Source organism: Macrobrachium rosenbergii, chromosome 4, assembly GCF_040412425.1.
Source record: "Macrobrachium rosenbergii isolate ZJJX-2024 chromosome 4, ASM4041242v1, whole genome shotgun sequence".
NCBI classification, from domain to species: Eukaryota; Metazoa; Arthropoda; class Malacostraca; order Decapoda; family Palaemonidae; genus Macrobrachium; species Macrobrachium rosenbergii.
The window spans coordinates 44,124,499-44,138,941 of NC_089744.1; the positions used below are offsets into that span (position 1 = coordinate 44,124,499).

General features: G+C 39.6%; 1 protein-coding gene across 21 annotated transcripts in view; it reads left to right on the forward strand.

Annotated features, from left to right (window-relative positions):
• Positions 1 to 14,443, forward strand: part of LOC136833716 (UDP-N-acetylglucosamine transferase subunit ALG13-like) — a 539,859-nt gene that overhangs the window by 71,591 nt on the left and 453,825 nt on the right. For all 21 annotated transcript variants that reach the window (XR_010851592.1, XR_010851593.1, XM_067095956.1 and 18 more), the window contains exon 6: positions 10,138 to 10,342. Coding sequence is in view for 19 of the 21 variants with exons in the window: in XM_067095956.1 (XP_066952057.1) it covers positions 10,138 to 10,342 (205 nt within the window). In the remaining 2 variants the exon portion in view is untranslated. The remainder of the gene's footprint in view (positions 1 to 10,137; positions 10,343 to 14,443) is intronic.

Consider the following 14,443-nt stretch of genomic DNA (forward strand, 5'->3'; position numbering starts at 1 on the left):
TGATATTATATTTTTTGAGAGAAAGAGCCAGTTTTTATCGTAGCTAATGTGTATTTTAGTAGGACAGTAAAGTGTATTTCTCACTTCCACCTAAAAAGTTGTACAGAAATTTTGCGACAATTTTTTGCTCAATGCTGCTCACAGGCCAGTAATTGCAATGAACAAATGTGTAAAAAAAAACACTTAAAAATTTTTTTAGCAGTAATATTTCAGGACATGTTTATTTAGACATATACCAGTCCAAAACTGTAAAAAACTAAAAATCGATAATTCTTAGAAATTCGGCAGTCAGAGCGCCCCTTAAAATTAAAAAACAGCTCAAAACGATGGATTGGTCAACCAGGTATGATAATATCCTGACCTTTTGTAACTTAAATCATGTCAAAGTATAATAATTTATTTTCTATTTATATGGAAAATAAGATATTAATTGTAAAATGTAAGAAAAAATCATCTTTTGAAATGACGTTGGTGATAATTCTCTGAACATCCCCCACTTATAGGTAGATTGAGTAAAACCAAACTCCAACGCCCTCCAGAAGTCATCCCAGTGCTCCCTGATATCCATTTCTTTTTGTACATAGTTGACATCATTAGAAGCCATCAGTACAGTATATCAAGGGGAGGCCATCAGAATATCAAGGGATGACATTTATATGGTGATTTTTATCTTAATTAGAATTGCAAAAGGGTTAAGGCAAAACTAATAATAAAACAGTACAGTGTCCAAATCAATGATAATCAGTTGTGTTAGACAGAAAATTTACCTTTATTAACAGGTGAATTGTTAAGTGATACATTTTTAATTTCCCTCTTTGCAACAAACGGTAAAACAGTATGATGTCCATGTGATATATTTACATTACACATGCAAATCACAAATCAAAACAACTGGAATGTAGAAAAACTGCTGAACAATATCTGTTTCAAGTACAGATAGTTACTGGATTTTATGATGCAAATGATGCTGAAAGTTGTTTTTCACATGCCTATCCTAACCCTATATTAGGGTTATCGACTGCTGACAGGAGAGTAAAGTGTACTTAGTTGATATTATAAATAAACAAATGTATCATAAAAAAACAAAAAATTCATTCCTATATCAGTAAATCTTACTACAGTTTAGCAAGATTGTCGTAGTCAAACATGTTCATGTTTGTACAGTATTACAAATGGTTACAAAGTATTCTCATGTTTTGAAGATTTGAATTTTTGTTTCTTACCCTTAATATTTGTATTTTCTTCCATTTGCAATGTTGTGTTAGTGTGGTGTTTTTACGAAGTGCAGCTGTGCAGTACAGTGTTTTTGTGTGCAGTATTCCTAATATTTCCTATTGTGATGTTTAGTTTTCCTTTATTGAAGATTAATAAAAAAGTACTTCATAAGCCTCCATCCTTTACTATCAAAATAAGCAGTAGCCCCATTTGTTTGCATGTATTAACACACGTTAGGCCAAAAAAAGTTTCTTATGAAACAAGGCTGGACAGTTTATACTATGTACATTACTTGGTAATCTCTTCAAGTTTTTTGTTGACACTTTCAGGTTTTTTTGTTGATACTAGTCTATACTTAACTTGGTGATGTGTTCAGATTTTTTTATTTCACTGCTGTGTCAACTTCAGAAAAGATTGTGGAATAATAAAAGAAATGATCATGGAAAACAGAAAACAAAGTATATTTTAATTTAACTGAAAAATCTTCAGTAGTCAGTAAGCTGTAACAGCCACAGTACATTAAATGTGCACCAATCATAACAAGCCATACATCATAATATAGTGTGATTGTTTTTATTTGATTTTATTTTTTTAGTGTGATACTAAAAAATTTGGTAATTTAGACAATTATCATGTTTTTAATTGCAAAGGAGGTTAATTATCATTGTTGGTTTTTATGTACTAAAGTTTTTAACTTTTATTTCTATCATGAAAACTAAAGTTTCATATATGTAACTTACCAAGTAATTACATAGCTATACTTTTCCACTCACACAGCAGTTAAAAATTTTTGAAGTTCGTGGTAGCGATTCTTTTGTTTATAGTGTAGGTAACTACCCCGCCCTCTATCGAGGGACAATAAGTACAACGTAACAGAGATTGTCACTTCTTTTCTGCCAGCTTCGACATCAACATCGAATGTTTTGCTGGTTGAATTTGAGGTTTTTTCTTCACTTTTCCCCTAGAATATGGTGAAGTACCGATTGTTTTGATAGTTTTTAGGCCTAGTGGATTTTCTGCAACTTCTTTTTCATGATGTTCAATTCCATTTCATCAAGTAATAGATATTGTTGGGAGGGTTGCAAGACCTGGATGACCAAAGTAACCTATGATAATCATACAATATCTGTAAAATGTACAGGACAAGAGTGTTCAGTAGATCTCACTTGTGTTGAATGTGATGGATGGAATGAGAAGAAATGGAAGGTTCTTAGGTCTCATTTGGATAAACTAGATGGAGATGAGGGTTGTGGCTGTTAGAGTCAAAAGTAGAGCCTAGAACCTGTCACTAACATTCAACTCACTGACTCTAACATTCCTTCTTCTCCTGCCTTTGTTTTATCCCCCATCCTTAGTCCCCCTAATAATTCTCCATCAACTCCTATTCCTGGCTCCCATGCTTCCAAACCCGATGCCATAGCCAGCCTCAAGAGTAAGTTTGATCGCAAATTCAGTCTTGTAGTTAATACTGTGTCAAAGGTGGGTGAATTGCTTAAAGTCCTCATGGATGAAGTGCAGAGTATTAAACAAGTACCAGTGTCAGTGCCAGTTCCAGTGGAGGAGGTGGCTGTCCATCATGTTGATGCTCCCAGACAAAGGTCACTGTCACACTCCCCCAATCCTGAGAGTAGACATACCGGAGGCCCAAAGGAGGTTAGCCGTGTTTGCCCGTAGGCAGTTGCCCCCTCATCCAGTTCAGTGTTTTGTGGTTCTGAGAGCTGTTGGAAAGGCGACACAGCGAGTGCCCACCAGTTATCGTCTGACTCCAGTAGTGACTCTAGTGCGAAGAAGAGTCATTTTTGGCACTTCCCAGGAGAATTTCATCCCTTGAAGAGACACCATGGTAGAAGGCCTCTCCCATTTCACCAAAGTATACTAGCGACCCTTCTGCTACCCCGCAACCAGGTTGCAGTATGTGGCGCAGCCCCGTTCGCCATTTGCCCAAACATTCTCATGCAGAAGTTCCGTGCTCAGCTCCTAAGCGCTCTTCTAAGAAAAGCTCTTCTTCTTATGGGTGTCCACATGAGCAGCTAGATGGTTCACTTGAACGCCTCTCAGTCTTCGAGCTCCTGTCTCGGATTCCAGAGCACCTGCCTTGTCCCCCTGAGTGCCCACTTCAAGCCAGCTCTGCACCAACTTTCAAGCACTCGGTACCATCCGGACACCCAACGCCAACTGACCACCCGATGCCTACTGAATGCCTGACTACGTCATCTTCACCCGCTTTCATGCCTGAAGATCCTTCTTTCACTCATGTTAAGAAGCAGTTAGATGTACTGGGCCTACTTCATAAGGCCCCCACCTAGCATAAGCCTTCTTAAGACCTTGCGTTGTCTCCTGTTTCTTCAGCAGAGGAAGAAGTAGTACAAGAGCCTCCTCCTACAGCGTATGCTTCCCTGATGAGGTATTTTTTGGCAACCTTTCCATCTCACAACCAGCTGCTCCAGTGTCGCCCTCTTCCACATTTCTGATGAGGAACCAAGCGGATTCTAGTTCGCACCTACCTAAGATGGCTCTCTTCATCTGCAAGAAAGGTGCTCAAGGAGGTAGAGGATTGGTTGTCTGTGAAGAGGGAGCGAGGGAAAGCCGTTTTTGCCTTTCCCCCCTGCAAGACTGACACTCAGGAGATATTTTTCCTACCCAACTGGAGAAGCTCCAACCTTGGGAGGTGCTGTCTCTTCAAAAGGTGACTTCTCAGGTTTGATAGACTCAGCCTGACGTTCGGCATTTTCATCTGCTAAGGTTTTCTTTACTTCATCGCAGTTTGGCCACCTTGTGAAGCACCTGTTCAAAGCACTGGAAGTGTTTAGCTTTCTGGATTGGTCAATAGGAGCAATCGCTATAAAAATTGAAGATCATGACATTTTAGCGACCGACTTGTCAGCAGATTGGCTGGGCATGTTATCCTGTGTGGTTAAGGCAGTAAGGGATGGCTCCTCTGAAGTAGCAGATCTTTTTGCCATCGGAGTATTGAAGAAGTGGGAGTTGTAGTGCTCTTTCACCACGAAGGGAATGATGTCTATCCAGAAGTCTGCGCTTGTGCACTCTCCCTTGGACAAACAGTATTTGATCCCGCAATCGATGGTTAAGGAAATTGCTGCCGCTTTGCAGAAAAAATCAAGCCAAGACCTGCTTGCTATCATCGAAGCGCCCCAAGGATATTTCTGCCTTTTCTGTTAAATCTGTCTCTCCTCTGCAGCATCATCCCTTTTGTGGGGGCAGACAGAATTTCTTGAAACCCCCTGCTCCAAGGTGCGTTTCTCCACAAGGCCCATCAAGAGGACCTCAGCCACGACCTATACCAAAAAGTGACTTCCCTATCCTTCGTGTGCCTGTGGGGGTCAGACTCTCCCTACTCTGGAAGAGATGCAGTGCCAGAGGCGCAGAACCTTGAACACTCAGGGATCTCAAAGAGGGTTACTCGATCCCTGTCTTAGAGTACCCTCCTATCGTGAATTCATCAATCGCATTGACAGTATACTCGGAGGGCTCCGAGAAGTTGGTAGCTCTCACGGAGGAAGTGTCATCCCTCCTAAGGAAAAGGGCCATAGAGGCAGTAGAGGACCGGGCTTCAAGAGGATTCTACAACTGCTTGTTTGTGGTCCCCATGTCATTGGGGGGATGGAGACCTGTCCTCAGTGTAAGTGCTTTGAACTATTACATACAGAAGACAAAGTTCAAAATGGAGACAAATCGGTGTTTTTCTCCATCCAACAGGGCGACTGGGTGATAACACTTGACATGCAGGACGTATATTTCCACATTCCAGTACATCCGGAGTCCAGGAGATACCTGAGATTTGTCTTTGGGGGCAAAGTCTTTTAGTTTTGTGATCTGTGTTTTGGTCTCCACTGCCCCGCAGGTATTCACGCAAGTCCTATCTCCCCTCGTGAGATGGCTTTGTTTCCTAGGTATCAACATAAGCTTATACCTAGACAACTGGCTCCTCTGCTCCCAGTCACAGGAGCAGTGCACGAAGGATCTGCAGGGTACCCTTCTTGCCGAGGAACTCAGACTTTTAATAAATCAAGAAAAGTCTCAACTAGCCCCAACTCAGGTAGTAGGTTCTCTATTTGGGGATGAGGATCAACTCTGAGTTTGCGGGCTTTTCCCTCCCCAAAGAGGATGGAGTCCTGCCTTCAGTCGGTACAAGACCTTCTTTTGCTTCCAGTTTGCTCAGCGAATCAATGGATGAGTCTGCTAGGAACCCTATCATCCATGGAACAGTTTATGAAGCTAGGAAGACTTTCAGTTCTTTCTACAAGCAAGCTGGGACAGAAGAAAGCAACCAGACACAGCGACGTTCCCAATTACGAACAAGATAAAGGAGGACCTCTGGTGGTGGACGTCCAGGGAAAGACTTTTAGAGGGAAAATCTCTGCATCTGCTGAGCCCCGACCTCTCCTTTTATGCAGATGCCTCAGACCAGGGTTGGGGAGCTCTACTAGACTCTCTGGAAGCTCCCATCACATGGTCTCAGGAGCAAAGGAAGCTTCATATAAACGCCAAGGAGTTGTCTGCCATTCATTTGGGCCTGGAGCATTTTGTGAAAGCAGTAGCAAAGAGAACCGTGGTGGTACATTGACAACACCACGGCCCTCTCCTATATCAGGAATCAGGCGGAACCCACTCATTCTCCCTTCCTCAGGCAGCGAAGGAGTTGCTCATTTGGGCTGACCAGAATAGGGTCAGGCTTACTACTAGATTCATGCAAGGGAAGATGAACGTCATGTCAGACAGTGTAAGTCGATGAGGTCAGGCCCTCCTGACAGAATGGACCCTGAACTCCTGGTGTCTGCGACAGCTTCTGGAAGTTGTACGGCAGGCCAACAGCGGACCTGTTCGCCATATCGAAGAATTACCGTCATCCTCTTTTTTGTTTGCCAGTCCCGAATCCATACTCATGGGCAACGGATGCCATGCTGATAGACTGGTCGAATCTGGACCTCTATGCCTTTCCCCCATTCAACATGGTGAGGGGGGGTTTCTCAACAAGTTCAAGACTTGGAGCAATGTATCGATGACCCTGATAGCGCCCTTTTTGCCTCTCAAAGAATGGTTCCCAGACCTTCTGAAGCTTCTTGTGGACTTTCCAAGATTACTTCCTCAAAGTCCACATCTTTTCAAACAGCCTCGTCTTTGGAAATTCCATCAAGGACTATCCACTCTAGCTCTGACAGCCTTTAGACTATCTGGAGACTTGTCAGAGCGAAGGTTTTTCAAAGCAAGCTGCAGAAGCTATTTCTAGGTGTAGATGTAAGTCTACCAGCCAAGTCTACCAGGCCAAGTGGTCTATCTTCCGCAGGTGGTGCAGCAGCACTAACATCTCGTCTGCTAATACCACCGTAACCCAATTGGCAGACATTCTTCTTTTTCTCAGGACCTCCAAGGGACTCTATCGACTATTAAGGGCTGCAGGTCTATGCTGGGATCAGTTTCCAAGCATAGAGGAGTGGACTTGGCGTCTAATAAAGACCTGACGGATCTGATTAAGTCTTTCGAGACTACTAAACAGCTGAAGGATGACTCCATGTCATGGAACCTGGATGTGGTACAGGTCTCCCTCTCTTTATGTGAGGGTTAGGGTTCAAAAAACCTCGCATATATTGAAATCGCATAAAGAGAATATATAAACCAATGGGACAAATAGGGTTAGGTTCCCAGGTCACGAATGTATCATAATGAATAATATTTTTCATGGTTAAAACAATAACAAGTATTATAGAATGCTTTTATTATGCAAAAGTAACATAAAATGCATGATTTCTGGTGAAAAGAGCATAGAATGATGGCTAGGCTAGCCTCTTACATAAACAAAAGAACGACAGTGACGCCGAAATATTTTTTCTTTGAACAACAAATGCATAAAAATGTTTTCTATTTTCTTTTTTCTTTACAAAAACAACAAATGAGCAGTTCAAGAAATGAAACATATTTAATTTACCAAGAATAATGTTGACTGCTGAATAAGGACATTGTTTATATCCTGGGGGGTGGGGGATGGATCATCTGGGTCTGACTCAAAGAACGGAAGTGACGTTGAGTGTTGATTGTGATGACGATGACGAATATCCAGGTTCAGGTGCACTGTTCCCACTAGACGGTGCTGATGTTGCAGGTTCCGGGGTGGTAGACAATGGTCTAAAGAAATTTAGGATGGTTAATTGCTTCATTACATTTCTCTTTTGATTATAAAGTTCTCTGTATGGAGCAAGCATTTCTTGTATCTGCCGTTTTAACTTAAACTTCTCTTATAGTTAGGATCGAAATTTTCGAATTTCCGAATTAATGCTTCAGTATCGGAGAACAATTCAGACAGTTTTTTCACACTCAGATCTTTAATTTTCATATCATCACCATCATCATCATTTCCACTTTCCTCTACAGCTGCTGCCAGAGTCATCCATCCATTTTTATTTGCATACCAGTGAACAGGCATCTTTTGTTTACTTACGCCTTTTAATGCACGAGGGTTTTGTGTGTGATAAACAGCTGCGGGCTTTAACTTGAAATCATCTGCCGCGTTGCCACATAACATCATTGTTATCCTATCTTTAAAGGGCTTGAAACCAGAGAGCTTTTTTCTTCTTTGCCTATATATGTTCTTTTAGTCATTCTTTTCCAGAATAGTCCTGTCTCATCAGCATTAAAAACTTGCTTGGGGCTATATCCCATTTCATGCACGATAGCTTTAAGTTCTTCTGGAAATTTGGCAGCAGCGTCATGGTCAGCACTTCCACTTTCACTACACGAAACGATATTATGCAAATTCTGTCTATGAATAAATTTATCCACCCATCCCTGACTTGCAACAAAAGGCTCTGGATCTTTTTATGTTTTCATTTTCAACCACACGCTGATAAAAATTTAATGCCTTTCCTGGTAAAACACTATTACTAAGCTTTGAATGCTTTACTTTCGTCTCACGTTCAGTATAGAGAGAGAGAGAGAGAGCATATTTTCCATTTTTTCGACCTGTGGATTTCTGAATCTCATTATTTTTGCTGATAACGGAGTAGACTGTATCACTGAAGCATGAATCTTTTCTACATTAGCCATAATATTCCTAATCGTGGATTCACCAACTCCAAACACACGTCCAAGAGCGCTATTACCAGCACCTGCGTAATATTTCCAGTTTTGTTTCAAGGGTCAGAGCTTTTCTTTGACGCTTTGCAACATTTTCATTTGAAGAAGATGATGCTGGTCATTTGGGTCCCATTATGCAGAAAAATAACTAGCAGTATGAATATGACAATAACGAAAACTAGCAAAGATACGGTCGGGATTTTGTTAGCTACAGACTGAGCATCCGAGCTCCGCAAATAATACTGTATTTGGCGCCACGTGCATCACTCAGCTGTTCATGCAGAGATGAAATGAGTATTGCAATGCACATCTCGTACTCGCATAATTGCAAATTTTCCCTCGCATAAAAAGAATGAAGGTATAAAAATGTAATTCGCATAATAGTGAATTCACATAAAGAGAGGGGGACCTGTACCTAAATAGTTAACGGGTTCTGCCTTTGAGCCTGTCATACCATTTCACTCAAGAATTTGACAAAGAAGACTTTCTCTAGTAGCCATGGCCACTGCCAAGAGGGTAAGCAAGTTGCAGGCTATAGAGAAGCGCATCTGTTTCTCTAAGGGAAATGCTGTCTGCACCTGCATGCTTGGCTTCCTAGCTAAGAACGAGTCATCGTCTAATCCCTGGCCACGCTCATTCTCTATTAAAAACCTGATGGACATTTTAGGACCAGGGGAGGAGGAAAGAGTCCTTTGCCCAGTGAGGGTGCTGAGGTATTGCTGTACGTAGGACTAAGAGGAACAGAGGCCCTGCCAGTAACCTCTGGTGTTCCATCAAGAACCCATCAAAACCTATGTCTAAGACTGCTCTGCCATTTTTTCTGAGAAGTCTTATCATTGCCTCACACTATCTAAAAGAAATTGAAACGATGTACGGAAACTGCAGTACCTTAGGTCTGTTTTTGGTGGCTGGCTCGGTGTTGGTGGAAGAAGCATAGGAAGCAACCCTTCTTGTCCGTAACTTCTTCGCCTTGAAGTTTTTGGGCGTCAAGTTCTTTTGGGGAGCCTGGGGGTACTTGTACCCAGAGTGCCCACCAGTCTGTGGTAGTGGTATGATGGTTTTTAATTTTTTATTGTTGTTGGTGTGAGTAACTATTTTATTTGGTCTATTGTATTTTGGTACTGTGCCCAGGGCAAGGGCAGTTTTTTCTCTATTGCTTTGTGGGTGTTCAGAAGACTCCTTCACTCCAAATTCCCCTCTCAACAGTGGGGACTTATCACGGCTATTCCGCTAAGTCACTACAGGTCAAGGTGAGCACAGACCAAGGCAGTAATCGTCTACTGTGGCTCTTATACCAGGTAACGATACAACAAACATTTTATCATTGCTAACAGATTTTTATGTTGCAAATTCGTGTTCATATCTGATTGTTTTTTGGAACAGTATATGTCCATTTATCCCACCACCTATCAATGTGGGATTCAGCTATGCAATTACTTGGTAAGTTACATATATAAAAATGGTATTTTCATAATAAAATGAAGTTTCATATATACTTACTAAGTAATTACAAGTTCAGTGCCCTCCATCTTCCACTCTGATGGACAATCTCTGTTACGGTGTACCTATTGTTCCCCGATAGAAGCGGGGTAGTTACCTACACTATAAAAAAAGAATCACTACAGCAAACTTCAAATTTTCAACTGCCACATGAGTGGAAAAGTATAGCTATGTAATTACTTGGTAAGTATATATGAAACTTAATTTTATTATGAAAATATAATTTCTAGTAAAAAGTTGATTTTATTTGACACGTTGCTTCAGATAAGTAATAAATTGTGCATATGTACACAAATTAATTTTCATAAAACTTAATAAATGCCCTCTTTTTAGCTTTGGTATATGACATCTTGTACTCTCATGTGTTCAAACTGAATGATGTTAAACTTGCTGTAGACACCATGCTTCATGACAAAGAATATGCATCCTTTAGAAGAGATTCCTCTAATTCAGCTGAACTGAAGGAAATTGGGGCCCTCGTTGAAAAGATTCTTGGTACAAACATATCAAGAGACAGCCAAGATGAAGGTGAAAAAAAGTAAGTCTGCAGTTATCTGTTGTCATCTTATGAAGATTCTTTAAGAATATCCAAAAGTCATTTTTATTTTGAAATGGGTTAATGTGTTCTTTTTTTGTTAATGTGTGCTTTTAGCCTATAGAAGAAAGTCATGATTTTCTGCTGTTAAATTGGAGTTACTGTTGCAAGGCTTCATAATATATATACTTTATCTTGTTTTCTGCTGGAAAAAAGACTAAACTCACCACTTAATAAAATCACAACTGTCTTTCGCCAAGACAACACTTCAGTTTTAAACATGATACAATACAAGTAAATAAGCACATTACCTAACTCCATTTTTTAGTCTATAAAACACACTTTTTCACAATGGCTGTAGAACATAAATATTTTAAACCATTCTCAAAAAATAGTATCTCGTGGGAGAGTTTTACAAAACTTAAATATCTAGGAGAGTAACCACAGTTTTACACCCTTCTATATGAATAATAATTGAGAGAGAAAGAGGGAGATCGTACTAATACCACACCCCTTATCAGACTAACTGTTTTTGTTCACCATCTGTGCTTTTATACAGGCAGTCCCTGGTTTACAACGGGGGTTCTGCTTTTACGCCGCGTCGTAAACCGAAAATCGTTATAAACCGAAAAATCGTCAAAAATCCTAAAAAAAACCTTGTTTTTAATGCTTTGGGTGCATTGAAAACGATGTAAACTGCATTTTTATCGAGTTTTTCATCAAAAAAACCTCCAAATTTTGATTATCCTGTCGTTTTGGAGCCATATTTCTTCTGTCGGATCGGCGTAAGACGCGTCGTAACCATGGAACATGCGTCGTAAACCAGGAAGTAATTTCTGATGAATATATTTGAAAAGCATTGTAACCTCGGAACGTCGTAAGCCGGACCCGTCGTAAACCGGGGACTGCCTGTACCCACAAACCTGGGCTGCCAGTTAGTCACTTCAAATCTTAGAATAACCTGAGTCCCTTCTCCTACATTCTAGAATACCCAGAATACAGAAATCCTTATTCTACAAACAGAATACAGGGAATACAGAATAAGCACAGTATTCTTTGGCTTGGAAAGAAAATATGTTTGGGCCATTTTATCTAAATAATTGGCAGATCATTTCCTGTTTGTATACTTGTGTAAACAGACACACATACATACACAAACAGTGCTCCCCCATTTTTATGTGGGGATAGGTTCCAGAACCTACTGCGGAATTACAAAAATCCCCTCTAAAAATGCTTATAACTGGCTTATCTGCCTATTTTAACATTTCACTGCTTAATTGGATAGTTCAAATTAGCCCTTAAACGCCTACTGGACGTACCATACGTCGACTAAAATTGTCTGTTGGGTGTCAACTGGACGTACCATACGTCGACTAAAAATGCTTTTTTTAAATATTACCGGAAAAATAATTATAGGCCTAGTTTGCGAAAGGTTTTAAATCACGCGCCTTGAGGGATGCTGGGAGTTCACGGATCAAGCTGTTGTTTTGTTTATAAGCGTCACCCAGGCAGCGTATCGCCGAATTTCCTCCTTCCCGTACCAGAAAGCATCAGCGCCGCATCGTCCGAGAGCGATTTTTTGACGCATCCGTGTTTTGCAGAACTTTGGCGAGTGTTTGCATATTTGTGAGGCAACAGGACGTTTGCAGAGATGTCCCAACGTCGTCAGGACCGTGAAAGGCACATACTGCCTGTCGGTAGTGAGCGTGTGAGACAAGTTTTAGACTGGGATGCTGGAGAGGGACCAAGCACCCAAGATGACCCAGCTTCTCAACGCCGTGTTGTGTGGCCACGTGTGACCGAAGGGGACCAAGGACCACATCCCGTGCCTTTTACGACCCCTAGGAAGCATCAGGGTGTCCTGAGGGGCATCCGTAAATTTTTTAAAAAAACTTTTTCCTTCGCTGAAAATCCTGGCATTTCTTGAGTCACCTTGTCGTAATTTTTTCGCCGTTTTATATTATTCGTTACATAAAGTGTTATACATCAAAATGTGCGCAATTTCATGTAGAATACAACAAAAAATAAAACATTCTTTTAGCTTTTAACAGTTTTGAAATATTTTCATTTAAATCACGATAACTGACAAAATTTTAACATTCGGTCAATTTTGACTCTACCGAAATGCTCGAAAAACGCAATCGTAAGCCAAAATTCTTACATTATAGTAACAATCAATCATTTACCTTTATTCTGCAACAAACGGAAAGTCTCCAGGACAATATTTCGATTTATGGTGAATTTTTGAAAAAAACGTTTTCCTTCGCTCCGCTGAAAATCCTAGCATTTCTTGAGTCACATTGTCGTAATTTTTTCGCCGTTTTATATTATTCGTTACATAAAGTGTTATACATCAAAATGTGCGCAATTTCATGTAGAATACAACAAAAAATAAATCATGAATTTAGCCTTTGCCATTTTTTAAATATTTTCATATAAATAACGATAAATAGAAAAAAATCAACCTTCGATCAACTTTAACTCGATCGAAATGCTCGAAAAACGCAATCGTAAGCCAAAATTCTTACATTCTAGTAACAATCAATCCTTTACCTTCATTTTGCAACAAACGGAAAGTCTCTGGCACAATATTTCGATTTATGGTGAATTTTTGAAAAAACTTTTTCCTTCCATCCGCGCGCGCGAACTCCGCTAAAAATCCTAGCATTTCTTGAGTCACCTTGTCGTAATTTTTTTGCCGTTTTATAGTATACATAAAGTGTTATACATCAAAATGTGTGCAATTTCATGTAGAATACAACAAAAAATAAATCATGCTTTTAGCTTTTACCATTTTTGAAATATTTTCATATAAATAACGATAAATAGAAAAAAATCAACCTTCGGTCAACTTTAACTCGATCAAAATGGTCAAAAAATGAAATTGTAAGCTAAAAAACTTACAGTCTAGTAATATTCAATCAATTTCCTTCATTTTGAAGCAATTGGAAAGTCTCTAGCACAATATTTCGATTTATGGTGAATTTTTGAAAAAAAAATTTTTTTTTACGTCCGCGCATTACGAATTCATGCATCATTTTGTGATAATATTTTCTCTGTGTTGCTTTAATCGTTTTACAATCTGTTATATACCAAAATCATTGCAATTTAGTGTACAATACAACTAAAAAAATGAACTCACCAGCTTTAACCGTTTTACTTACAGCGAGATTTGTATACAATTATATACAAGTTTTTTTTCGCTGTCATATATTCTAATATTTATATATGATAATGATATTTTTTTCATTTCTGATGGTTGCATACTAAACTTCAGGCAATGAGAAAAAATGAGCCAAAAATGAACTCTTAATCTTAAAAACTAAGCGTGCTGTGATTTTTGAAAAAACTTTTTCCGCTTGGCGCCTACCTCCCGAACGCCGCCGGCATACGGAGGCGTTTTTGTAAATAGGGCTTGGTTTTTAAGGTTAAAATAGACCTTAAATTATCGTACTAAAGCAATTTAATGTCATTTACAGTTCAAGCAAAAGTATACCTCAGACTATCATCCCAGAACACCCTATCATTTCAACGTTGTTACAAAATTAAGTACCAGCTTACAACTGTTACTCTTAAGTATCCCCCTGTCATTCAGATACGCACGCTTTCTTTGGCCTACATAACTTTGCGCATCGTTCTATGCATACTGTAATGCACTGGGTGTACATTTTATGAATATTGATATTTTCCTGTGTTGTAAGATGATTTTGCAGTGATGTTTACTGTACTGTGCAGGTACGTATTTGAGAATAGTACTATTACTGTATAGAGCATCTGAAATACGTGGGTAGTTCAGAATGATGGGACACGTACCTCCAAACAGAATGTTAGGCTTGTTACGTCATGTTAGTACTTTCGTGATTAAGTTCAAATACATATGATAAAGAAAAATTATTTACTACAGTAAATTCATGGTTAACGTCATTTTGTGGTTAGTCCTCACCATCTCCCATAAATTTATTACAAAATTCTTGCGCCGTCTCTCTCTCTCTCTCTCTCTCTCTCTCTCTCTCTCTCTCTCTCTCTCTCTCTCTCTCTCTCTCTCTCTCTCAGTATACATATACTGAGAAAACACAGCAAAATATCTATAACACGTTATTTCAC